At 38.8% G+C, this 27,658-nt stretch overlaps 1 protein-coding gene across 1 annotated transcript; it reads left to right on the forward strand.

The window, feature by feature from the left end:
• Positions 1-189: 189 nt before the first annotated feature.
• Positions 190-27,516, forward strand: LOC131159362 (probable glucan 1,3-alpha-glucosidase). Its single transcript, XM_058114224.1, has 6 exons — positions 190-2,101; positions 5,735-6,008; positions 6,094-6,229; positions 7,687-7,897; positions 8,023-8,229; positions 26,998-27,516. The coding sequence occupies exons 1-6, from the start codon at positions 491-493 to the stop codon at positions 27,364-27,366; spliced, it is 2,808 nt and encodes a 935-aa protein (XP_057970207.1). The 5' UTR covers positions 190-490; the 3' UTR covers positions 27,367-27,516.
• The last annotated feature ends 142 nt before the right edge of the window (positions 27,517-27,658 follow it).

A 27,658-nucleotide genomic window follows, 5' to 3' on the forward strand; every position in this document is an offset into this window, starting at 1 on the left:
TGGTTTAGCGAAATTTGTTTACCACGTGTCGCCATCTCAATCTCTTTAAATCTCGCTGTTTGGTCCAATGAGATTTAAATAAATTTCATTGAATCTATTACGTCATAATTATTATGAAAAATATTTTTTTAAATAGGATATTATTTAATATACTCTTAGAAGATGGGGTGAGACTCTTATTTCACATAACCTATTTTTCACAACAATTCACATATTTTTCATTGGATGAAAACGGTTTCCTCGAAGACCAACCAAAATTTGCCACGTAAGTTGAGACCCAGTTTTATGGGCATTCAATGACGTGGCCAGCCGGAGCCACGCGACTCCCGGAGCCGCACCGTGCCCCGACAACTGGGATGCTCCTCCTCCTCCTCCCTTTCTTCACTAACGCTGTAACCAGTAAGCATACCTTGCTGCAAGTCCTCCCTCATCTTCCCTCCCATTTCTAGGGTTTCGCAGAGGGCGTACCAGAGCATGTGAGCGCTCTCTCATGTCCGCGCAAATGAGAACTCTACACCTCCTTCTCCTCCTCCTGGTCGCCCACCTCGCCTCCGTCTCCTCCTGGAAGAAGGACGAGTTCAGGAACTGCAACCAGACCCCTTTCTGCAAGCGAGCTCGCGCCCGCAGCCCCGGCTCCTGCTCCCTTACAGTCGCCGACGTCTCCATCACTGACGGCGACCTCACCGCCAAGCTCCTCCCGGGGTCCGGCGGCTCGCATAAGCTCGATCAGGAAAATCAAGAGGAGAAGGTCGAAGATCATGATCCGATCAAGCCCTTGATCCTCGTTCTCTCCGTTTATCAGGATGGGGTATTGCGCCTCAAGATCGATGAGGACCCCAGCCTCAACCCACCGAAGAAGCGGTTCGAGGTTCCCGAGGTGGTCGTGCCGGAATTTTACGGGAAGAAGCTGTGGCTTCAGAGGTTTTCAACGGTCGCGGTAGATGGTGATTCTAGTCCTTCTTCGGTTGTGTATTTGTCGTACGGTTACGAGGCGGTGGTTCGGCATGACCCGTTCGAGGTCTACGTGCGCGAGAAGAATGGCGATCGCGTTGTTTCCTTGAATTCGCATGGACTGTTTGATTTTGAGCAGCTGAGGGTGAAGAAGGACGGGGAGGAGTGGGAGGAGAGGTTTCGGGGGCATACGGATACTAGGCCGTACGGTCCGCAGTCTATTAGCTTCGATGTGTCTTTCTATGGGGCTGACTTTGTTTATGGTATCCCTGAGCATGCCACTAGTCTTGCTTTGAAACCCACAAGAGGGCCTGGAGTTGAAGATTCAGAACCTTATCGACTGTTTAATTTGGATGTGTTTGAGTATCTCCACGATTCCCCATTTGGGATTTACGGGTCCATACCGTTCATGCTTTCGCACGGTAAAGTCCGGGGTACGTCTGGGTTTTTTTGGTTGAATGCAGCTGAGATGCAGATTGATGTATTGGGGTCTGGTTGGGATGCTGAATCGGGGATCTCACTGCCTTCTTCACGGAAAAGGATCGATACATTGTGGATGAGTGAGGCTGGTGTTGTTGATACATTCTTCTTTGTAGGTCCGGGGCCTAAGGATGTTGTTCGGCAATATGTAAGCGTGACTGGTACGCCAGCAATGCCGCAGCTATTTGCCACAGCTTATCATCAGTGTAGGTGGAATTATAGGGATGAAGAAGATGTTGAGCATGTGGATTCCAAGTTTGATGAATACGATATTCCATACGATGTATTGTGGCTTGATATTGAGCATACGGATGGAAAGAAATATTTTACATGGGATAGTGTGCTTTTTCCTAACCCTGAGGAGATGCAGAGGAAGCTGGCGGCAAAGGGCAGGCACATGGTTACTATTGTGGATCCTCATATCAAGCGGGATGAATCCTACCACATACACAAGGAGGCTGCTAAGAATGGATATTATGTCAAGGATGCAACTGGCAATGATTTTGATGGGTGGTGCTGGTCTGGTTCCTCCTCATACCCAGACATGTTAAACCCGGATATCAGGTCATGGTGGGCTGAGAAATTCTCATTCGAGAATTATGCTGGATCAACTCCTTCATTGTACATCTGGAATGATATGAATGAACCTTCTGTCTTCAATGGTCCTGAGGTATGTCGCTATGTTTCATTTGTGTGATTTCTTCCTGTCTTCCAAGTCCCTTTGGACATTCATACTTGGCAGATACTCTGGACGCATTTTATCATGCCCTAGATGTGTGCACTTTCCTCCCCTTACTAGCAAATTACACGAGCGCTCAAAAACTCTCGGTTGGAGAATCAGATCCTGGCTGTACGAGCCATTAGGCCAAAGCCCTTTGCTGTAAAATGTGACTTAAATTTATTTATTTATTTTTGAGGAAAGAAAAATTTTCATTAAGGGTGAAAAGGCATAGAAAGTGGAAGATGAGATATCCTCCTAAGATAAGAAGAAATGAAAAAAATATTTGAAGGGAAGAAAAAAAATTATAAATAGAAGCAACATCAATATAATAGTGCCTACCTACCAATGTCACTGAAAATCTGGAAAACAAGTCCCATTGATGCATCTGTCACAAAAAGTCGAAAGAGAAGCAAAGAAACTTATTCTACACCAAATTGACAAAGCTAAAAAGCTCCCATGCATGCATTCCTCTCAAACAAAAAACCCCAAAAAACAGTGAAAACAAAATAGCAGCACAATCTATTAGCATCCTTGCCTCTTCCAAAACCCCAAAAATTAGTAAGCAAGAATGTATCTATCAAGTTTGGGCGACCCAATGCTCTCCAACCATGCCAAACAAATTTTTGTTCCACAAATTCTAAGAAATAGAACAGTGCTAGACAGGATAAGTAGTGGATCTAGCACTATCATCATAACAAATGGTACAAAGATTGGGTGATAAAAGCCTTATGGGCCCTCATATTCTGCTACAAATTGTATTTTAGAATCTATTGTCAATCTCTGACAGTTCTATAAAATTCCTTCGGTATTTGCACAGTAGTGGCATTGATGATGCATCCATGAAGGTGGGGGGGGGGGGGAAGGGGGGGCGTTAGGATCAGTAATTTGGTGTATATGGGCAAATCTGTACTGATTTGAAAAAGAAGCAGATCTGTACTTATCGCCAAAAGTAAGTCAATCTGATGCTACTATTCTTATTCTTGTCATGGATGTCAAATATAAAAGTGATTTAAGATTAATGATTTTTTCATCTTGTCCCTGCTTAGAATTACAGTTTGGTAAATTTTTTTAATAAAATGGAAGTTGTTAGATCAAATGGCTAATAGCATCACATATACTTACTGTTGGCAAGCATGACTAGTTAGTGCCAAATCCTATTTTGTTGTCAAATGAGGTATTGAGGTCCCAAAGAAAGTTAAGTTATGGCTACAGTTCTTGTTAGCCATGCACTGGGTGTAAGTAACTACACACACATTCACAGATGCAAATTCTCCCCCGTGTTACTTGTGTGGTTGCAAGTGAATATATTGAATATGCTTAAATTATTTAATTTCTATATTATTTAGATTATTTCTATTTATAAGTTATATTGAAAATAGGAATATTTCTTAAATTGTAGGGAAGTTTTTTGTTTATTTTATATATTAAATCTTAAGATAAAATTTTAAAATGAAAAAGTTGTATGTTACTATATGAGATGATCATTCATCCTTACCTATATGAAAAAGGTCAAATTTAGGGCTGACTGATTATTTGAGTGAAATATTTCTCATTGTATCTCTTTGTGCGTGTGTGGATTGAAGAGATAATAGGTTGTTATGTGGTATGCATGTGTTATAAAAAATATTTTAAGAAAATCAACTATAGTATTGTATAGCACCATATTTTAAATTGACAATATAAAAAAAGTCACAATATAAAAAAAGCCATAGTTAAGTTACGGCTGAGCAATTGTGTGAGAAAAATCTCTCTTTGTGTGCGTGTGTGGACTCCATGGTCTTAAATTCCCACAAAATTGTTGAAACTTTGAGCTAAATTTTCGATTTGCAAAATTTTAATCATTTAATTTTATAATAGGCATGTCTATTTCACATAAAAATATGAGAGAATTAAACAGTAAATAAAGCAACTTGAGTTGGAGTGGAGTATATGTTCTCTGTAGGCAAACATCAAAGCCTAAAAAAATTAACACAAAATTTGGGCGGTGGTATTGAATTTTTTTTTGGGAAAGAGAATATATTTTATTAAGGAGAAGAAGAACTACAAGGAGCGTAAGAAAGTTACTTTGAGAGGAAGTTACTTTTATTGCTTCCTTTTGGACTCATTCCTTTGGGGTCTTTGAGGCTCTTTTGCTGTCTGATATCCATAGGGACTGGAAGGCAGCATTGCTATTTTTTTGGAGGATGCCTTATCCTCCTTCCACTGTAATTTTCTTTATTTTTGCATTAATGATGTGTGTATATATATATCTATGTATCTGTGATAGGTTTCAGGTCCAATTAGCTTGTAAGATGTCTGATATATGTGGAATATTGGGTTCCAAAAATAACTTTTTTCCTTTCTTTTTTAAAATAAAAACTGAAATTTCATAACTCGTATACTATGTCCTGGATTGGAAAATGCTTGTAGAGGTTCCGCTCAGAAGTTAACTCTTTATGCACAAAGTGATCAAAAGTATGTACTATGGCTCATTAAAATAGGTGGGATTCTTTTGGAAGTGGCAATGTTTCTTATGCAAGCCCTTGGAGTTCTTATCCCAAGTTCCATGTCTTTTCTTCTCCCTTACCTAGTTCAGGAATCTCAATAAAAGGGAGATAAATGAGCTTTTCATCTTACTTACCTCTTTGAATCACATTGTTTTGTTCAAATAGGGGAGATTAGAGGGTCTGGGAGGGTGATTCTTCCGGCCTTTTTTCCACCAAATCGTTCTTTTTTCATCTCCTTAAATCTTCTTTCCCTGGCCTTTTCCCTTGGAACCGCATGATTTGGGAGGCTAAAGTTCCTTTCAAGGTTCAGACTTTCATGTGGACGGTGAAACTGAATGGGATTAACACTCAGTTTGTTACAATCCAGAAGGCCCTCAAGCTTGACATTTGTGTGATGTGTTGTGAGTCTAATGAAACAAATGCCACCTCTTCCTTCATTGCTAGGTGGTATTTCATCTCTGAGGTGCTTTGTTTTTTGGTTCTGGTGAATCTTGAGCATCTCCATGGGCGGTGAGCGATTTCCTTTTGGTGAGAGTATTGTTATTTAATGAAGAATATGAAGGGATGAGTTCTTTGGCGCAACGGAGTTTTTTCTATTATGCAGAGTTGTTGACCGTATGGCTAGAGAGGAATGCGAGTATATTGAGGGATCGAACTATCTCTCCCTGTTTGTTGTGGGATAGAGCTGTCTACTTAGCCTCGTTTTGGGCCCATTCCATTGGATTTTTCCAGGAGGGTGCCGCTGCCCGACTTGGTTAGGGATTGGAAGGCAGCATGAATGTAATTCTTTGTTTTCATCTTTGTTTTCTTTTTTCTACTCTTGTAGTTTGGAGGACTCTTTTCCTCCCCCTGTTGCACTCTTTTGGATAGCCATTGATACTTTTTTTTATCCAGTATATGTGTGTGTGTTTGCATATTTACGTTTCAGTTCTTCAATTGTTCATTAGTACCCTGTTTTCTTATCTTAATGTAATTCTACGCAGAAACTAGAATTGTTTCAACCAGAAAAGAAAATGTTAAGATCATAAGTCTGATTTTATGAAGAGCTAAAAGGTCATATCCTGGTGTTTTTGCTCAACTCTTTTCTTGGAACCAGGTGACGATGCCAAGAGATGCCTTACATTATGAAGGTGTAGAACACCGAGAGGTACATAATGCCTATGGGTACTACTTCCACATGGCTACATCTAATGGGCTTCTGAAGCGAGGAGATGGGAAGGACCGGCCTTTTGTTTTGTCAAGGGCAATCTTTCCTGGTACTCAGAGGTATGGAGCAGTTTGGACAGGTGATAACACAGCTGATTGGGATCATCTAAGGGTTTCTGTTCCTATGATTTTGACACTAGGTCTAACTGGAATCACATTCTCTGGTGAGAAAATATTTATTTTTCTTAATTTTCTTATTATATCTTCTTATTATCCTACCAAAAGTCATGGTGAATATGATTTCTACAGGTGTGGATGTTGGTGGATTTTTTGGAAACCCTGAGCCTGAGTTGTTAGTTCGCTGGTATCAATTAGCTGCCTACTATCCTTTCTTTAGGGCCCATGCTCATCATGATACCAAAAGGCGGGAACCTTGGCTACTTGGGTAGGATATTCTATACTGTTGAAGTGAACTTGATTGCCCAACAGCATAACTACCTTAATTTATATTGAGGTTTATTATCTTCATGTATTATTAGATTACTGCTATTATAATAAAAATATATATGTTTTTTTGTTTAACAAAGAAATTTATTAGAGAGGTAGAAGAGTGGTACAACAAAATGAAGAAGAAGAAAACCAGGAGGATAAATATATCCTCCTCGTTTGCAAGTGGTTGTGCTTATCAGATAGAAGTGTTTGTTGTTGCTAATTGTGCCAATCATTGCTGGAAGAATAAGAAGAATAGAATGTGGGCTGAGACAATCCAAATGGATGAGATTGAGCCAAAATTTTTGAAAGAAAAATATGACTGTAGAGTTCTGTAGGAAAAAGAAAAAGGGGATTGATGTGTTCATTTGTAGAGTTTTAGATTTACAAAATTTTTTGTTTTTGGTATCAAGGAAGGAAGGATTTAATAGCCCTTAATCTAATAGAGGAAAATGCTCTGGATCAAGTGAATTGGCAGAGAAGGATTCATGTAGCCGACCCCACTTAATGGGACTTGAGGCTTGTTGTTGTTGTACTCCCCGTCTGTGTGCACACATTTGTGTCGCTTCATTAATGATTTTTCAATAACTAGGGCTTTTGAGAAAAAAAAGTGGTTTAGTTGTTCGAATTTAGTGAACCTTTTCTTTTCTTCACTTTTTTGTGGCTTTACAAAATTTATTTCTGGAATATACGTTTGTTAGAGCCAGTGTTTACTTCAATGACCATATTATATGGCCATTGACTACCACTTTAACAACAGCTGAATGATACCACCCAGTGGACACAGATGATTTTATTTAGGGATTCATCAGTAGGACATGTCACATAGACCCTGGACTGTCGCTAGAACATCCCAACCGTATATTAATATCACACCTATTACCCTGCAGGCCTAATTACAAACATTATTATCTTACTTTCCATATGAAGATATTAAAAATCAACAGGCTTCTGCCTTGGATCATATAAAAAAAGTAATTTGTTCCTTGAGCAGTCTGTAGTGTGAGAAAATTTCTTTCTTGTGACTTTAATTAACTGATACTATCTGTTCAATTTGATGATATATTAATATGCTGTACATTATGCTTGAAATTTTAATCATAGACAAAATAAAAACTGCAAGTCTTGGGGCTGTATTATACTGAGTAGGAAGGCCATAACATTGGTTATTGTCAACTTATGGGTACAATATGTGAGCGTTGTGCGCTTCCAAATTGCTTAATCTTTTCTACTGGTTGTAAAACAGATTGAAAATATTTTAGAACATGTTCAACAATTGGCCAATTATATGCTTCCTTTTTAATTCCTTTCTTTTGTATCAATTATCACTGTACATGCATCAACCATCTACACATTTTTTTTTTGTGCAATTATTTTAAATCGTGATAAAAACACACACCACGTTTGTTACAGGGAGCGGAAGACTGAACTTATAAGGAATGCCATACATATTCGTTATGCTTTGCTTCCACATTTTTACACTTTATTCAGAATAGCAAACACAAGTGGTGTTCCAGTGGCACGTCCACTGTGGATGGAGTACCCTTATGATGAAACTACTTTTGGCAATGATGAGGCTTTCATGGTTGGAAATAGCCTTTTGGTGCAAGGGATCTATACTGAGGTTAGTGCAGCTGTATCATTTCCTTTGTTTTAATATATTTTAATTTTGGTTTCTTTGTTCTGTCTTTTGTTACGTTCCCAATTTTTTGGTTGTGTTTCACAAACTGATGTTAAATTTTCAACCAGCATGCGAAACATGCTTCAGTGTATTTGCCTGGTGAAGAATCCTGGTATGACTTGAGAACTGGAGCTGCATATAGGGGAGGTATGACCCATGAGTTGGATGTTTCTGAAGAGGCCATTCCTAGTTTCCAAAGAGGTGGAACTATCATTGCAAGGAAAGACCGGTTTCGCCGAAGCTCTACACAGATGCTGGACGATCCTTACACTCTGGTATGCTTTTGATTCTAAAGAAAAAAATTGGGTTATCCTATGCATGCTTGGGAGACTATCATGCATATATTAACAATCTCCCATTGTTTTTTTTTTTTTTTTAAAAACAAATTAATAAAAAATGAAACCTTCAAGATGCAGCAGATCACATTTTCTCTGTTGCCTTTGGACTAGAAATTTGTGGGAGTTGTTCTTTCTTTTATTGTCATCCCTTGATATCTCAGGCCAAACACTTATACTGTGTGAAAGGTTGGGCCACTAGTTGTGTCACACAAGCTTAACTAATGAACGGAGAGTCAACCATGAATACACCACATTAACATGTTTACAAGTGTCGAATAAGAAATACATGACAAGTCATAAGCATGAAGTAACAAGGGAGTCATAAGGTGAATAGCAAAGCAGTAATTTATCTTATTGCCTTCAAAGACGGGCAAGAGAGGCAAATAGGCTAAAAACATTTACTATAACTAGTCAGTGACTGATGGCACCCACATCCCTAAAGGGCTCTCTGTGCAATTCATACTAGTACTAGAAAATATCACTATTCAGAGCCGTTATACTCTCATTTTTTTACTCCGTTTTTTTTTCTAGGGTGCTAATAAACTTAAAAGTTAAATCCTATATTACTATCTGCATGATGATTGCACCCAAAAGACACGAGTCTAGTAGCCATAAGTGAGCATAAGCATTGGACAAGCTTGTTTCGTGACACGTGTGCAGTAGCTGGATATATGAGCTTGAAGAGTCATAAATACTTGTATAGATTGGAAAAAAAACCTTGTCCCTGTTCCCTCTTATTGGAAACTCACTCCTCCAACAGGAACTAGCAACAACTGTCCCTAGAATTTTTCATCTGGAAAACAGTAGCCCCCACAAAGTTCTTTTACTTGTGCAGCGGGCAACTCTTGGAAAATTTCTACCGTGATAACCTGCGGAGAAAGGGGGCTGCCCCTTGTGAATAGGTGCTTCTTCTATTTGGAAAGTGCTGAAACTATTGATTGCGTCCTCTTGCACTGCTCCTAGACCAGAATTCTTTGTGACTTGGCCATGTCTTTTGATCAGACAGCTGTGGGTTACTGCCAAAACAGTCGAAGGAGAGTTATAGGCTTCGAAAGGCATCTGCTCTAGCAAGGATAGGAGTAAATCCTTGTCCTTACATGTTACATTTTAAAGAACATTGGATTTCCATCGTTAGCAGATGGTATAGTGGTTTGTTTTTGGTTGACTCTGCAATGCAGGTGATTGCCTTTTGTTTGTATTTAGGTGGTATCCCTTTGATTCCCTTTAATGAAACTTTGTTTGCTGATCATAAACAATACTATAGAGGATTACTACAGCAGATAGGCGACTCATAAACCACACATTAGAAAGGCCACAAAAATGATATTCCTTTGCACATTTTTATTTGTTTCTTTAGTTCTGTGTGTTCGAGGCTCCAGAATGTTTTTCTCAAGCTGTTCACTAGCTTTTAAAGCCCCAGTCTAGAAATTTTGATCAATTGAGAAAAGGCTGTCCAACATGGCTTATGAATTTCTCAATTTGTTCCAATAATGTTAAGATTTAAGATACTTGAATTCATTGTATTAAATAACGGCCGTTACGTAGCGTAACGGCCGTTACGTAACGGAAAATTATCTCTCCGATTCCGTTACAGCCCACATTAGCGGTGAGCAGAAAATTCACGTGCGTAACGGCCGTTACAGAACCATAACGGCCCATAACAGCCGTTACACTAACGTTACGACCCGTAACGTCCGTTACAACACATTACAGCCGACAGCCCCTTACACTACTGCGTACCTTTTGTGTGTCTCTCTCCATCTTCTAGCTTAGATCTCCTCATTTGAAGCCTCCAAAGAAACGAAAGCAGCTTCGAAGCTTCGATTTGTTGTGCTGTTCCCTCTGTCACTCTTCGTCTCTTTTGTACAGCTTCAATCTACGGATCTAAAGCTTCAAAATCCCCAAAATCAGCTTCAATTTTTGCCTTGAAGATGTTCTTCGCAGTTCGCAGCCATCGCAGGTCAGCTGACTGGCAATTCGTCTTGAAGGTGTTTGATTTTTCCCTTGAAGGTGTTTCGATTTTTCCAATCTTCGATTTGTCGCTTGAAGGAGCTGTGCTCTGCAGGTCGCCTCCATTCGCAGGCTCGCAGTCGCAGCTCCAAAAATAAGTTTTGAAGCCTTCGATACCCCCAAATTTTGGGGGCTTGCAGGTTGCAGCTCTCTCGCAGCTTCGGTGGGGACTCAGGAGTGGGCATGTTTCTTCAGTTCTTCTATTTCATTGGTTAATGTAATTGTAAATTACCAATTTATTCTAAACTAATAATTTAGTTTATTTTATAATTTCAGTTTATATTTATTATTTAATTAGTATGCAAATTTATAAATGATTATATAAGTAGAATTTATTAATTAAAATAAAAAAATTAGTATAAAATTATTAAAACATAAAATTTATAAAGATAGAGAGTTAGTGTACAGATTTGGTAAAAAATTATTAATTAATATTCTACATAATTATTTTTTTAAATACCTTGACTATTAATAATTTAATATTAGATCTAAAATTTATAATAAATCCTAATTTCTACACAATTAGTCAAGCCTCAAGTGACTCAAGTACACTACCATTTAAATAATTAAATTGTAAGATTTACAATTTCATATTTATTTTTTTAAATTGTAAATTGTAATATAAATTATTGTATTGTAATATAAATTATTGGGTCTATTGACTCATTTTAAGTAACTTTATGTCTTTAATCAATTGATTCTTCAATTTAATTTCATTTCTACATCTTTTTTACCCATTAAACTAATGCAAACTTTAAAAAAAATATGCCTTTTTTTGTAAGCAGCGCACTAAAATTAATATAAAAATCATAATCCCTATTAAAAAGCATTTGTAGGTTGAATGAAGGTTGTCAAAATTCATTAAAAATCATGCATTAATGGATTTCATGCTTATTTTTCGATTTTGGCATGGTTGTGCATGCGTGAAAAAAATTCACAGCGGTTACGCCCGCTTCCCGTTACGTAACACCCGCGTTTCCCGCGTCCCGCGACACCCGCGACCGTTACGCAACGTTACCCGCTACCGCGATTTCGAACCATGCTTGAATTATTATTTTCTTCACGACAGTGACAAGTCAATCACATATTTAAAATATTAACTTCTTCTAGGCAATGACAAACAATCACATACTATATGGAGACATTGTTCCTTGACAAGAGGAATGTCTAATAGTTAAAGAAGTATATAGATACCTCCTAGAAAAAAAGAAAAATTAGAGCTTTCACCAAAAGGTTTAACTTCGTAGTTCGACTTTATAATACCAAACAAAACGGGGGAGAAAAAAGTGAGCGAGAGAGCTGGTTCAGAGAGAAGGAGGGAAAGATTTGGCTTTTAGTCCAATACTAGTTGGGTAAGAGGGGGAGATGGGAAGATGTGTTTGGGGGTGCTGTGACTATGGAGTGAGAGGCTTTCTTGCGTGCTTGTAAATTTCTTCTGGAGGATTATTAAAAAAACAAAATTTTGTTTCTGTGTGTTAGAACAGAACTTTGAGCTCTCATATTCACCCTTGCTGGCATTGCTTTTGGCCCAATCCTTGCTGGGGGAAAGGGAGTGGGAGTGATGGGAAGATGCACACATGGATGCGGAATGTGTGGGTAATTGGGCATGGAGGGGGAGATGTTTTATGGTGCTGTTTGTAAATCTATTTTGCCTATTTTTTGTTTGAAAATAATGATAAGATTCAAGATTAAAGCAGGGTTTTGGGCTCTCACACTTGTCTCTTAAATTCAGGCATGGTCATGGAAATGCTGCTTGTGAATTATTCAAATTGGGTAGAACGATTAACATCACTTTAAAACACCGCCTCAAGTAAACAAAACATTATGGCTAGAGAAAAAGTGTTAATCTTTAGAGTGAATATGAAGCATTTTAAAAATTTAAAGGTTTCTAGAATTGAGTTAATTATTCCCTGATTGGAAAATTTGGTGGCCCAAATGAAAGAGTTCCTGTGGCTGGAAACATTTGGAATTGAATGTTGCACTCTCAAAATGATGGTATTTTGATGTGGTTCCATTATTTCTGTATCACTAGGTGCCTTGAGCAGGCTGTGCCTGTGTTTTTCAGCTTCACAGTGAAGGGTGATGATTTTGGTTGAAATAAATCACACAGTGTATTCAGTGATTGAAAGCTGATTGGTGACTAGCCATGATAGCTTGCACAGGTCAGGATGGGAGTACATGCTGAATCGTTATCACAAACCTAACCAAATTTAGAAAAGAATTATGGCAAGGGTGAGATTTTCTGTGAGCATATTTCAACAATTTTGGTTATCAAAACAAGAAATAAAAACTTTGGCTTAGATTTTAAACTGCGCGGGCCCATTGAAGAAAGACTTTCCATATCCAATTTGAGCCCATTAATACGAGAGCAAGTCAAGTTTTAAGTTTGTGGGAAGCAAGTTGGATGGCCAATTTTTTTTATAAACCAATTTCTCATCCTGCTCAATTATTCAAGTTTAAGGGCCAAGGCGGTATCATATGAAGCGAGATGGAGGGCCAATTCTTATAAACCAATTTCTCATCCTGTTCAATTATTCTCAAAGGCGGACCTAAAATTGGGTTTGCGGATCCAACAAATTTGGATTAAGTTAAAAAAATGGAATCAAACAAAATAGGGCTGAGCACAAGTCTGCATCTGGGCTTCCGTTGTCTTGGGTGACGTGTGTTTCAAAGGTTGCAGATCCTTGATAGAGAGCAAGGCACCTATGCTAAATCAGAATTCTTCCTGCTTATTTTTATGGGTATGTGTTCCATAATAGGGTCTAAATTGGGAATCTAGATGGGATGGATGTTGCTTGCACCTTTACTGCATTAGGCAGTTGTGTCCAAGTGCTGTTGGTCCACTGTGTTTTTGTTGCTATGATTTTCCACATTAGGAATTCTTGGAGTTCAGAAAATCTATGGCTTCTGATACTTCCGGATGGTGTTATTGAAACTTTTTTTGAAAATTTGTATCCCTATGGGCTATGACTGACAAATTAGTTTTGATTAGGTTGGGTCTTTGGCTCTTTCTCTCTTTGATAAAGTAAGAAATTTATTATGAAGTAGAGGGAGATAACGGTATGAAAAAAGGAAGATAAGACATCCTCTTGATCAGCAAAAGCTAAGGGTTAGAAGAAGAAAGCAGTCAGTACAGAAAAGACTTCCAATCCCTCTGAATATCAGTTAAACAGAGTCCTTCAGAGGCCCCAATTGGACAAGCCCACAGAAGCAAGAAACACAAATTTATCATAAAGCAGGCTCGATTATAATCCCACTTCACATGTGAATAACTAGGAAGCCAGGTTACATTTGGTTCACGGAATACCTATTCCTAGTGATGTAGGACGGTTCTAAGTAGTCCTAGTCGTACGGTTGGCCCTGTTTGTTGCACACACACAATATCACAATCTATGAGAAGAATTGAATTAACCAAGCATGAACATCACAAACATTTTCTAATGATCACAAGTTGTTGAGATTTTGAAAACATATATAATTTGGTTCAAAAGCTCTTAGTTGATAATTTCATTCAAGGAATCAAGTTCACTTTAAAAGATGTTATATTAGAAGTCTTAGATCACAAGTCCTAGCGTACAAATCAAATATTCTTAAGCATGGTACTAGCAAGCATGTTCATGTTGGAATTCTAGGAAGATTCAAAGAGAATGAGCACAGTTTTTCAATCAAGGCTTCGGGTAGAGTTTCAAGGTTTACAAGGTACTTTTAGGGGCTGTTTTAGATTGTCACAAACAAGGAATTTAAACGAGCTAACCAAAAGGTTCGGAATGTCAAACACCAAGACACACGAGTACTCGATCGCACTACGAACAAGCTTGTTGATCCTTAAGAATCTTGAGACAGGAATGAAGCTTGAGGTGTTTGTGGTTGTGAGGTATGAAAGAGGTGTGGGTGTGTAGTGTTGATGATGACCTTGAAGTTGTCGTGGTCTCTCACCACCCAATCTCCGGGGAGACGGAACGTAGCCTCACACTACACACTCACAAGGAGAGGAACAAGTTTCACAAGTTCTAGCAAAAACTTTTTTTTTTTAATTGATAATGCAAGATGCCTTTTACAATACAAGTGATGGCATATTTATAGCCTTACATGCGCTTGACTATCACAATGCTTCTTAAAAGATTAAAGAAAATACAAAAGTAAAATAAAACATTTAAAACATAGGTAATGAGGTTCCTAGGAAATAGTTTGTAATAGGAAATAGGTGCCTAGGAACTAGAATAATTATGATAGTGGAGTCTAGGAACTTAAAATGAAATAAATGCTTCTTGAAAACCCAAGACTCTTTGACTTGCAAATTGTCATTCTTCTTCCCAAGCTAGCTTCTAAGAGAAGCTTCAATTGCTGCAAATAAAGTTCACATCAATGGTGGACTTCGGGTGGTCGTCCACGTGTCATAATATCCGCGAAAGATACTCGAGGTGCATGTTGATCCCCATCATCTCTCCCCAACCAAAAAGAATTCTCCTCCGGAGAATTATGTCGAAAATACTCGATATACAGCTCCGAGTTGAGACGTGGGACATCATCTTTAAGAATCCAACTGCTTTCTGATAGCGACTTCCCTTTCCATTTGACCAGAAACTTTTGATACATTCCAGCTTGTGTGTTTGTTGTTTTAACATCCAGAATGTCTTCAATTTGCTCAAGTTTCTTTGGTGGGACTAATGGTGGTGGCAAAGGTAAATTTGGTTTTTCTGGTGCAACTAGAGTAATGAATGGAGTAGGTTCATGTAGAGGGTTAGTATGGCTGGGTTTTGCAAAAGAATTAGCTGCCTGAAAAGGCGTTAGATCTTCAACATTAAATACATTGCTTATACCAAAATCATAAGGAATATCTAACATGTAAGCATTAGAACTTATTTTCTTGAGAACTTTAATGGTCCCATCTTTTTGGCACGAAGCTTTCTTAACTTTCTTGAAGGAATCCATTAGGGGCGAATTCAAACCATAATCATATCACCTTCCGAAAATTCCTATAACCAGCGATGTACATCAGCAATAGATTTATAATGCTCATTGCTTAAATTAATTTCCATTCTTATTTGAGAGTATAAATCATGTATGTGCTTTGCAAATGCGTCAGCCTGCTCACTCACTCTAGACTCAGGTGGTAATGGAATGAGATCTACAGGCTTCTTAGGATTATATCCTGTAGCAACCTGAAATGGGCTAAGTCTCGTGGTCCTATTCATTGAACTGTTGAATGCAAACTCGACCATAGGAAAACAGAAATCCCATGCTATGATGTTCTCACCTACCAAACATCTCAATAGGTCCCCAAGGCTCCTATTTACCACTTCAGTTTGCTCATCAGTCTGTGGTGTATATGTACTAGAAAATTTGATCTTGGTACCTAGTAATGCCCATAAGGTTTTCCAGAAGTAGCTCAAAAACTTCACATCCCTATCAGAAACAATGGTTTTGGAAAGACCATGAAGTCTCACTACTTCCCTGATAAATATAGTGGCAATCCTGTAGCCATCACGTGTTTAATTGCATGGAATAAAATGTGACATTTTTGACAATCTGTCCACAACAACAAACATGGTATCATTTTCCTTGGCAGTCCTGGGGAGACCTAACTCAAAGTCCATATCTTGCCATGGAATTTGTGGCACGAGTAAACGGGTATACAATCCTGAGTTCTGTTTCCTACCCTTCGTTGTTTGACAAGTACGACATTGTGAAACAATCCTAGCAACATCTCTCTTCAGATTGGGCCAGTAGAACCTATCCTTAATCATTGCTATGGTCTTATCTCTAACGAAGTGACCCGCAACACCTCCAGCATGTAATTCCCAAATCAGCTGGTCACGTAGAGATGTGGATGGGATACACAGTCTAGCCCCTCTAAAAAGAAATCCATCATGAATCATAAAGTCCGGGGGAGATCTAGGAATTTTTTGTAGCAAATCAGAAAAGATATCACAAAAGTATTTACACTGAAAGTACTGTTGCTTGATGTTATCGAAGTCAACAACTTTAACCTGAAGAGTTTGTATGGTGGCTACAACGCGGCTCAAAGCATCAGCAGCCTTGTTCTCAAGACTAGCTCGGTGTTTGAGTACAAAGGTGCACTGCTGTATGTACTCAGCCCATTTCATATGTCTATGCCCTAGCTTCTTTTGAGTATGTAAATACCTTAGGGTCTAGTGGTCTGAGTACAAGACACACTCCAGAGGGAGGAGGTAGTGTCTCCAGTGTATCTCGACTCTTCTGCTCAAACTGCTTTTTACTCATGATATTCAATTATTTTCCACCAGTTTTTGTCTTTTCCTACTTTTTTTTCTCACCTTTCTGCTCTAGTGAACTCAGAACAATTCTCTTGCCATTACACCTAAAGGAATAAGTGTTGGCACACCTATTATGTGAGACATCCAAATCATACAACCAAGGGCGTCCTAAAAATATATGGGCAAACGTCTATGGGAAGGACATCACACCAAAGCTCGTCCTCATAATCACCAATCTTAATGGGGACTAAGCATCTATGGCTTAGGGGCATGATAGTGGCATCAACCCAAGCTACCTTACATGGTTGTGGGTGTGGCTCAACTTTCAATCCCAACTTCTTAGCTGTGGATTTAGACACAACTTTCATGCAACTACCACCATCATCTTGAAACTTTTACTCTCACACTTGAAGTAAGCATGGAAATTAGAAGTGCGACACCAGTCCTCCTGATCCTTGGGAATGATCATAATGCGTCTTATCACACTCAACTGAGCACTCTCGTTTGGCTCACTTGACAACTCATCCTCACTACGTACAACTTTAGGAACATATACTTGATCCTCCTTAGGCTCATCCTCACCATCTTCCCTATCAAGTGCCAAGTTCCTGGTGAGACATTGTTTGGCAAAGCGTCTTTGTCTATGGCACTTGAAACACACTGCATTGCCAGAACTCCGGCGAAAGGATCTAGTCATGGGTGCTTTTCCATTGTCCATAGGCTGCTGGACTGTGGGATTGCTCCCTCGGGAGGTGACTTGACTTGATTGAGTTAGTCGGGACTTCTCTTAACTCTGTACCTTTCGAGAGTATGTCTCATTTGAAGAGGCACCACACCGTTTTCCCATGGGCCCTTTATTCATTTGCTCAAAGTCATAAGCTAAATTATAGGTCCGTTCAAGGGACTCAATGTGATGGGGAAATAGTTTTCTCCTTAGTTTAGGCTTTAATCCTATGTGAAATCGGGAGATATGTTGACTAACGGTCTCATAGACACCACATCTTTTCGACAACTCATCAAATTGACTCATGTATTCTGACACGGTCATGCTACTCTGACGCAAACTGTAGAGCTGATCCTTAAGGTGTTCTCTATAGTTAAGGGGTATATACTTCTCCCTCAACCTATCCTTCATTAGGTTCCAATGCTCAATGGGCCTATGATCCAACCTCGCCTCTTGTCTCTCGACATTCAACCAATGGAGCTTGGCTTGCGCCGTCAACCTCATTTTGCAAACTTAACCCGATGAGGGTCAGTCATCCTATACCAGTCAAAATAAGAATACATCTTAGTCAACCAATCTTGGAAGGCTTTAGGGTCCATTTGTCGGGCCTCTATCTTCACTTCCCTCATCACACCCTCGGAAGGATCACAATGGTCCCTATGGTAAGGTCTCCTACCTTGAAAGTCATCAACGCCATAGTCCTCATCACCCCAATGTTGGGCATAGGGCTAATGACGTGGGGGTGTCCTAACAAAGTCATCTTGGTGATTCACTTGCCTTTGTGGAGGAAGAGGAGGTCTTTCTCTAAGAGGCATAGGTGGCTCTCTAGGTTGTTCATTATTATTGCCTCGCTTAACGGGCAGCTCTAAATTGTCTTGGTGTGGGTTATGGACTAGTTGTACTTCCATCCTATCTAGTCTTTGGCGGGTCTCAACTCGCTCTTGATTCAAGTCACGGACTTGATCTTGAAGCTCATCTGTTTGAGGCATCTCTCTCAACATCAGTCCTACGACCTGGGTAAAGATTTCCGGCTCAAGTCGACCGGTTGGCCTAACATGGCTTCATCTCTGTTTTGATGATGACAAACTAAGAATTCTAATTGTGCTTCAAGTAAATTTACAGGTATTATAACTCATAAGCACATTGGATCATACTTGAAGCTTAAAAGTCATGACGAACAAAAGCTAAATGAGGATTGGCTGAAGCTTGGATGAAGTTAAAGCTTCAAGGACATAAGGACTTCATTTTTATTTGATATGTATTGTTTTAGGAGTCTCATGTAAGTACTTCTCTATATTTAGATTGTGTATGAAGCTCTTAGGATACAATTGGACTTAGAGAGGCCTATGTCTAAAACTCGGAAAATGTCTTTTCAATGTTGAAATATGTTTCAAAAGAACACAAATGAGTTTTGAAATAAAGAACATTGAATTTCACAACAAACTGAACAAACTGGTCTGGAATCAGTATGTTTGGGCGACCGGACTCAAGGATCAGGCGACCGAACTGGTATTGCCAGTGAAAAAAATCCAAACAGTCTAAGTTCGGGCTACCTGACTGATAGTCCAGGCAATCGAACATGTTCGGGCAACCGAAGGCATAGGCTCGAGCAACCGAAGTGCTACTGTCTGTTTTTGAAATTCAAGTTTTAAATTGTTTGGGCGACCGAAGGTTCGCAGCTGAGTTTTTAAACAGCGCGATTTCTTATCGTTTTGAGAATATATTGTTTCCAAACTTTGGAAAAGTGTTCAGATTTCAAAACCTACTATTTAAGAGCAACCCTAATTGCATTAGGGCAACTCTAATCAATTGAATCACACAAATCAAATGGTTTTCATCTTGCTAAAGCTGTTCTGCGCCATTCTTCTTTGTTGAAAAATCAAACTCTGGTTTTGCTCTTCGTTTTTCAATCATCCCAGTCTAGAGAACCCTAAAATCTTATGAGTTTCATTACATCTTCATATTAAGAGGTTTATAGTGATTTTATATTGTACAAATTCGCTCTATTTGAGGGAGTATTCTGGTTGTACGAAAAATCTTCTATTGCTTATTGTAACTTGATGATTTGGGGATAGAATCTGTCTAGCCAGAGGGGTATTCTTGTAGAGAGGGAACACCACCTACTGAATGGAGAGAGGGAACTCCACCTATTGAACGGAGAGGGTAAGGAAAATCCTTATAACGAGTTGCTTGTGGTAAGGACGTAGGTAGGCCACCGAACTTTGTAAAAAATTTGGGTGTTTTTCTTTCCCTTAACCTCTCTTCTTTTCTACAATTATCAATTGATTAGTATCTGCTTGCATGAAATGAAAATTGAGTTCGGAATTGTTGAATGCTGAGATTGATTTGAAGAGATTGTGAATGATTTAAAGTTAGTTGTGAATATTGTGAATGGTTTATATTTCCTTTGAAAATCAAAGGCTGATGAACTTGCAAATTCTGAATTGATTTAATCGGCTGAGATAACTTCATTTTAGTTGATTAATTGTTCGAATACAAGAAGGATATTTGCTTGGTTAAATTTGTTGGGATTGTTTGATAGTGAAATATTCATTGTTTAAATACACTATTAATATTTGCATATCTTGTCACCTATTTAAATCTGCTGGAAATAAAATAAAGCTTGTGTTTTAATTACATATATATATATATATATATATATATATATATATATATTTAGGATTGTTCATTGCTATAACCGTTCGCTGATTAGATATTTGTGGTGATTGAGATTATTTAAAGGGGACGTGATAAATGAGTGTTAAAATAAATTAAGCTTCCGTGCATTAAAATTTAAAATACCCAATTCACCCCCCTTTTGGGACTACATCATCACTTTCATAGACATCCTAGGGGTTGGGGAAGGATTCAGTCAACACTAGGGCAACCCTTTGGAGTGGTGTTTTGTCACACAAAGTAGGGTCAAATGTGAACCTAGGCTTTGATACCAATATGATGTAGGACGATTCTAAGTAGCCCTAGTCCTACAGTTAACCCTCTTTGTAGCGCACGCACAAGATCACAATCTATTAGAAGAATTGAATTAACTAAGCATGAACATCACAAACATGGTCTACTGATTTGAGATTTTGAAAACATATACGATTTGGTTCAAAAGCCCTTAGTTGATCATTTCATTCAAGCTATCAAGTTCACTTTAAAAGTTGTTATATTAGAAGTCTTAGATCACAAGTCCTAGCGTACAAATCAAATATCCCTAAGCATGGTACTGGCAAGCATGTTCATATTGAAATTCTAGGAAGATTAAAAGAGAACGAACAAGGCTTTTCAATCAAGGCTTTGGGTAGAGTTTCAAGGCTTACAAAGTACTTTTAGGGGCTGTTTTTGATGGTCACAGACAAGGAATTGAAACGAGCTTGCCAAAAGGTTCGGAATGTCAAACACCAAAACACACGAGTACTCAATCGCATCACGAACAAGCTTGTTGATCCTTAGGAATCTTGAGACAAGAATGAAGCTTGAGGTGGTTGTGGTTGTGAGCTATGAAAGAGGTGTGGGTGTGTAGTGTTGATGATGACATTGATGTTGTTGTGGTCTCTCACCACCCAATCTCCGGAGAGACGAAACGTAGCCTCACACTACTCACTCACAAGGAGCGGAACAAGATTCACAAGTTCAAGCAAAGGCTTATTTTTTCTGATTGATAATGCAAGATGCCTTTTATAGTACTAGTGATGGCATATTTATAGCCTTGCATGCACATGACTTGCACATGGCTTCTTTAAAGATTAAAGAAAATACAAAAGTAAAATAAAACATATAAAACATAGGTAATGAAGTTCCTTGGAAATAGTTTGCCATAGGAAATAGGTGCCTAGGAACTTAAAGTGAAATAAATGCTGCTTGAAAACCCAAGTCTCTTTGACTTGCAAGTTGTCATGCTTCTTCCCAAGCTAGCTTATAAGAGAAGCTTCAATTGTTGCAAATAAAGTTCACATCAATGGTGGACTTCGAGTGGTCGTCCATGTGTCACAATATCCGTGAAAGATACTCGAGGTGCATGTTGATCCCCATCACCTAGGAGTAGGATTGAATTCAATGACAATGTAATGAAAGTTGTATAGAAATGTAATGGTTTGGGAAGAAGTGACTCATGCAAAAGTGTGTGTTATTCCATCCAACATGGAATAGGAAAGGAGTAGACTTTTCCATGGTGAAATTTGAGAATAGTTATTCCTTATTTATTTGATGTTATGATTCATTAAAATTTCTGTTGTGGGGTAGAATCTAAGTTAGGTCTATGGAGAACAACTTTAGAGTCTAGAGGTTTTAAGATATAAAAATAAGCCAAAATGTATGAAATGTAATTTTAGCCATGTAAGGAGGAAAATAGAATAAATTTAAGGGCTAAAGACACTAACCTTCCCTGAGATTTGACAAAAAGACAATGACCTCCCCTATGGTTTCAAAAATTCTAGGGACCTCCCTTAAGATTTAAAAAAATCAAAGGTCCTCTCCTGAGGTTTGTAAAAAAGACACAAACGTCCCCTTGTATTTTACAAAAAGAAAAGTTGGTTTAGGGGAGGTCGCTGTCTTTTTGGCAAACTTCAGGGGAGATTTGTGGCATTTTTGAAATCTCAGGGGAAGTCTTTGTATTTTTTTGAAACATCAAGGGAGGTGAGTGTCTTTTTGTCCTAAAATTAATCTTGATAATCAAGAAATTAATAGCATTAGTACAATTCAATATCTCGGATCTATTATGTAGTGGGAGGAGAAATTGAAGAGGATGTAGTACATTGTGTCCAAATAGGAGGGTAAAACGGAGGAGTGCTTCCGATGTGCTGTGTGATTGTAGAATACCAAGGAAAGTTCTATATTATGACTATAAGACTCACCATGCTATATTGCTATGTGGATTATAGAATACTAGGCAACTAAGAAACAACATATTCAAAAAGTAAAAGGTGTTTAAATGCGAATGCTAAGGTGGATGAGTGGTGGCTTAGATGGTTTGGGCATTTGAAATGCATGCCAAGTAGTGTACCATTGAGGGGGAGTGAAGTAGTTCTTGTTAATGGTACTAGAAGAGGTAGGGGTAGACTTAAAATTACGTGGAATGAGGTAGTGAGGAGAGATTTAACAACTATTAAGTTAGTCAAGGAAAATTCCCTCAATCGTGTGAATTGGCTAAAAAGGATTCATATAGCTGGCCCCCCATAGTGGGACTTGAGACTTGTTGTTGTTGTAGTATTTGCTTTATGGCAATAACACTCTTTTTTTCGTCTAAACTATCACATTCTTGTGTTATAACCACTTTATTCTTAAGAATAGATATTCCATGGAGCAAAGGTAACCTAGAGAGATAGTGCACCAGAGTATTTTCATGTTATATTGGTTGGAGAGGGTTAACATAACACTAGAATCACTGGAAGAAGTGGGTACTCTTGGCCCACAAAGAGAGAGGGAGGGAGGGAGGGAGGGAGCCACAATTTTTGCCTAGTCTATTGGTTAGAGAGGGTTAACATGACACTAGAATCACTGGAGGAAGTGGATACTCACGGCCCACAAATGCTTTTGGAGAAGATTGGGTAGAAGTTTGTGAATTCCACTTTTAAGGTGATCTAGGTGAGGGAGGGAGTTAGGGAGCAACAATTTCTTCCTATTATATTGGTTAGAGAGGGTTAACATGACGCTAGAATCACTGGAGGATTTTAATGCTAATGGCCCTGTTGATGCTTTTGGAGAAGATTGGGTTGAAGTTAGTGAATTCTACATTTAAGGTGCGGGAGGGAGGGAGGGAGAGAGGGAACCACAGTTTTTGCCTATTCTATTGGTTAGAGGACACTAGAATCATTGGAGGAAGTGGGTACTCGCAGCCCACAAATCCTCTTGGGGAAGTTTAGGTTGAAGTTAGTGGGTTCTCAATTTAAGGTGATCTAGGTAAAAGTTTCCGCAACATTTTACTTATGATAAAAAGAGTGGGGAAAAAAAATCACTGGAGTTGCCACTAATATAAATTGTAGAGGCCAATAGAAGAAGGCAAGCTAGTTAGAAAGGGTTGTTATGAAATCCATCTGTTGGAATGCGCAGGTTTTGGGGGCCCTTTTGATGGAGAACCACCAATGGACAAATTTAGTTGTTTATATTGTAGCTAGGTTTATGTTGTCCTGCAGTTTTTGCCTATTCTTTGTGATGGTTCTATTGGTTAGAGAGGGAGAAGGGAGGGAGGGAGCCACAGTTTTTGCCTGTTCTTTTGGTTTGTGAGGGTTAACATGGCACTAGAATCGCTGGAGGAAGTGGGTACTCATGGCTCACAAATGTTTCTGGAGAAGATTGGATTGAAGTTGGTGAATTTTACTTTTAAGGTGATCTAGGTATAAGTTTCTGTAACATTTTACTTATGGGAAAAAAAAAAAAAAAAGTGGGAAAAAAGATCGCCAGAGTTGCCATTGATATAAATTATAGTGGCCAATAGAAGAAGGCAGGCCAGTTATAAAGGGTCGTCAAGAAAGCTATCTGTTGGAATGCTCAGGTTTTGGGGGCCCTTGTTCTGGAGAACCGTCAATGGAGAATTTTAGATGTTTTGTATCGTTGCTAGGATTTTGTTGTCTGTATGTTTGTGGTGTTTTCCCTTAGAGTAGTCTTCCCTTTGGAACAAAGTTATTAAGAGAACATTTGGTTTGCAGGATAATGGGTGGAATGTTAATTTGGGGTTGAGATGTTCTTGTGAAGTCCTTGGAAAAGGGTATTTCACAGTTATATCCTCTTTTTATTCCTTACACAATTTTCATTTTTTGGGAGACATTTGGGTGGGGGTTCTTTGCTTTGCTCACCTTTTCTCCATTTGTTTAGATTATCCTCTTTCCACGGTGAATCTATTCGTTCATTCTTTATTTCTAATGGGGCTGGTTTCTGTTGGCATTTCCATTTTTGTAGGTCTCTTAATGATAGGGTGGTTCTGGAGCTTGCCTCCTTATTAAGCTTGTTGGATGATAGGCTCCTTTCTGAAAGGAGAGTATTGTTCTAGGATTCTAGATTTTTGTGGGGAGTATTCTTGTAATCTTTCTTTGAGCATTTAACCAATACTAACTTGTCTTTCCTGCTTCATAGATCCATATGGAAATATCAAGGCCTCTCTAAGATTAGGGCTTCTATTTGGCTGGTGTCTCCGGTTGTATGTTCTCTTTGTTTTCAAAATTCAGAATCTGCTTCACCTATTCCTTCATTGATTGAGAATTGGTTGGCTGTCTATTTCACAAGTTTTGTAAGCAGTTAAGATGTCCTGATGCTATAGAGGTGTGCAATTTTTGCAGTTTTGTGGGGATCTAGTTGGAAGTGAATGCTTGTAGTGGACTTGAGTCATGAATCTTCTTATCAAAATAAGACCTTAGACTTGTCTTTAGTGACCATAAACAATGTTGATGCCTCTAGGCCAGAGAATAGAGATGGACCTTGATTTGTCCCAAACTTAGTTGTTGAGACTTGCAATGGACGTCAATGAGGTGCCAACTATTAGGAAAGATATGTTGGTCAATGACCTTGCTCTTCAACCTCAAATTTTTATTTCCAACCCAAAGAGTGAGGAACAATTGATTGCTCCAGGGTTTGTTGAAAATGCTGTTGAAATTATTTCTCCTCCATCCCGTAAACTCGTGCCTCCGTCACTTACTTCTTCTCTGTCCACATCTTCCTTAACCAAATATAGTGAAGCATTGTCCGTCATTCTAGAATATGGACTGAATGCATATTTTCTTAGACTACTGATATATTTGGCTATTAAATTGATTTCTTGTTTGGAGGCCTTGTTCTTTTATCGGAGCACATTGCAGCCTTTTATGGTACTTGTAGTGGGAAAATCTTTTGGATACTTTCCAATTGCGGTTGGCGATGCAATGCAGTTCATGCCACCTCTTGATTTGCCTACATGTTTGATTATGTTCCCACTCATGGAATTAAAGCTACTACAACATGTCAAAACTCGAGGTCAAGTTTTCTCTAACAAGGGGAGTTTGATGAGAACAATCAATGGAGAACTTTAGGTGTTTATAATGTAGCTAGAATTTTTATTTTAGTTTGGGGAAGTTTCTGCTTATTTTAGAAATTTTATTAGTTTTGGTTTATTTCGTGTATTTTCTATTTTAGTTGGGGTTGTTTTATAATTATCTGTGTTAGTTATAGAATTGGAAATATGTAGTTTCTTTGTTTGTATTAGGCAGATCAGTTGCAGTTTCTTTCTCCCATGCAGCCTCCCTTGTTCTTCTTCCCTTTTGTCCAGTTCTGCTTTGTTCACTGCTTCCCAGCATCATCTTTCATTCTTCTCCTTCTTCCTTCTTCTTCGTCCCTTCTCTCTCTCTCATTCTTCTCCTTCTCCCTTCTTTTTTCCTCTCTCCAGTTCTGCTTTGTTCACTGCTTCCCAGCATCATCCTTCTCTCTCTCCTTCTCTCTTCTCATTCTTCCTTGTTCCTTCTTCTTCTTCTTCCCTTTTCTCCAGTTCTCTCTCTCTCTCTCTCTCTCTCTCAGGAATAAGTGCAAGAAGCAGGGAAGTTTACACAATGCTTCTAATGGTGGGAAGGTGTCTTACAAAGAGGAAGTAATAGTAATACTAGAGAAGGGTCTCTCTCTCTCTGTCGCTCTGTCTCTCTCTCTCCATCAGAAGAACATTCATTGCTCCTAGATCACCTAGCTGTACCAGCAGCGCATTGAGCCTCCCCTGCACAGCCAGAGACCCTTCTCTAGTATTACTATTACCTCCTCTTTGTAAGACACCTTCCCACCATTAGAAGCATTGTGTAAACTGCCCTGCTTCTTGCACTCATTCCTTTGAGAGAGAGAGAGAGAGAGAGAACAGAAGTTTCAGAGGTGGTGCTTAATCCCCTGGATAGCAGGGATGGCAAGTGATGTAACAAGGCTGTGGATATGAAGTGTGTTAAGTGTTGTCCAGTGTGGCAGGGGAGGCTAGGTAAGAAATCCCTTTTGTTAATCATTGAACTGTTACCATGTGGGTGAGCAAACTCTTAAAAGATGATTAGGCTTTACAAGACCCGCTTAAAGAAGGATAATGGAGGAAGTCATATGGAGAAAATGAAATGGTTCAATATTTTTGGAAAATGGTCGAGTGTCAGTGATTTTTTCTGTGACAATGGTTTGTTGTCAATGAGTTCCGTGAACAATTTGGTTGTTTCCGACTGTCCTGATGTACTGGGGATATTGCTTATGTCAGGATGTATCTATTTTTGAGGAAGGGATCTTGGGTGAAGACTTGGCAGTGAGTAATCAATATAGGGACAGGATTTTACCCATCCCCATGGAATAGGTTAGTGCAAAGGATGTTGGAGCTCAAGAGTTGGATAAGATGGGATTGTTATTGCCTGATCTTGGAGGCAATGAAGTTTTGCTTGGATAATGGTGAAAGTAAAGTGAAGAAAGGGCAGCATCATCAAATATGCAGTGCTCAGTCGACTACGACAGGAAGGGTTTAAAGTGAGATTTTCTTCGTTGAACTTGTTTGATTTTGTTTTGTTTTCTTTCCCTTTTTTTTTTTGTTTTCGGGCCTGTTCTTGCTTTGAGGATATCTTGTCCTCTCCTAGGTTGTAATTCCTCTCTCTTTATATTTTCTTTTGCTACATGGTCTTATATGAACATTTTTATCTTTGCATGCTGAGTTTTCTTCAGAATTGCTATGTTATTATTCTTCTCGTATGCATTAAGTGATGGATTCCCTGTTGTTAAATTGAACAATAAGGTTATTACTCACGTATTTCTTGCCTGCTCTAGGTGATAGCTCTTAACGGTTCCCAAGTCGCTGAAGGTGAATTGTATGTTGATGATGGGAAAAGTTTTGAATTCGGGCAAGGGGCCTACATTCATCGTCGCTTTGTGTTTTCAAATGGCATTCTTACATCCTCAAACGTGGCAGCAACCACATCTGGGAAACCTCAATTTTCCACAGATTGTGTGATCGAGAGGATTATACTGCTAGGACACTCTAATAGGGCAAAAAACGCCCTCATTGAGCCATCGAATCAGAAGGTTGAAATTGCATGGGGGCCATTCTGGCTTATAAGCGGGAACACTGCAGCTGTTCCCACCATCCGCAAGCCTAATGTTCGAATTGCAGATGACTGGACGATAAAAATTTTGTAAGAACCACTCGAATTTTCCATGATTTCTGTTCAATGTATACGATTAGAGAACTCTTGAGAATCAGAAAATCAGAGTCATGCCCAGTGGAACTAAAATGCCAATGGGAGTCTTATTGAATAAGATTGAGCATGCCTGAAGTCAGTTTAGTTCCATGATTTCTGCATCTTGTTTTTAACCAAATCTCTATACCTTTTTGAACGATTGAAATGTTTTCGAAAGAAGAGTTTTATGCCCTTGTTTACACATTATTTTTGGACTAGAATCGTTTGGAGATGCTCCAAAGTTCCCCCAT

This window comes from Malania oleifera, chromosome 7 (genome assembly GCF_029873635.1).
Source record: "Malania oleifera isolate guangnan ecotype guangnan chromosome 7, ASM2987363v1, whole genome shotgun sequence".
Taxonomy (NCBI): Eukaryota; Viridiplantae; Streptophyta; class Magnoliopsida; order Santalales; family Ximeniaceae; genus Malania; species Malania oleifera.

What these genes read in the sequence shown, in the direction of transcription:
- LOC131159362 (XM_058114224.1), top strand. Translation starts at nt 491, where the DNA reads ATGTCCGCGCAAATGAGAACTCTACACCTCCTTCTCCTCCTCCTGGTC. An exon ending in TGCAAGGGATCTATACTGAG is followed by an intron (nt 7,898 to 8,022) that starts GTTAGTGCAGCT and finishes ATTTTCAACCAG; the next exon opens with CATGCGAAACATGCTTCAGT. An exon ending in TGGACGATCCTTACACTCTG is followed by an intron (nt 8,230 to 26,997) that starts GTATGCTTTTGA and finishes TGCCTGCTCTAG; the next exon opens with GTGATAGCTCTTAACGGTTC.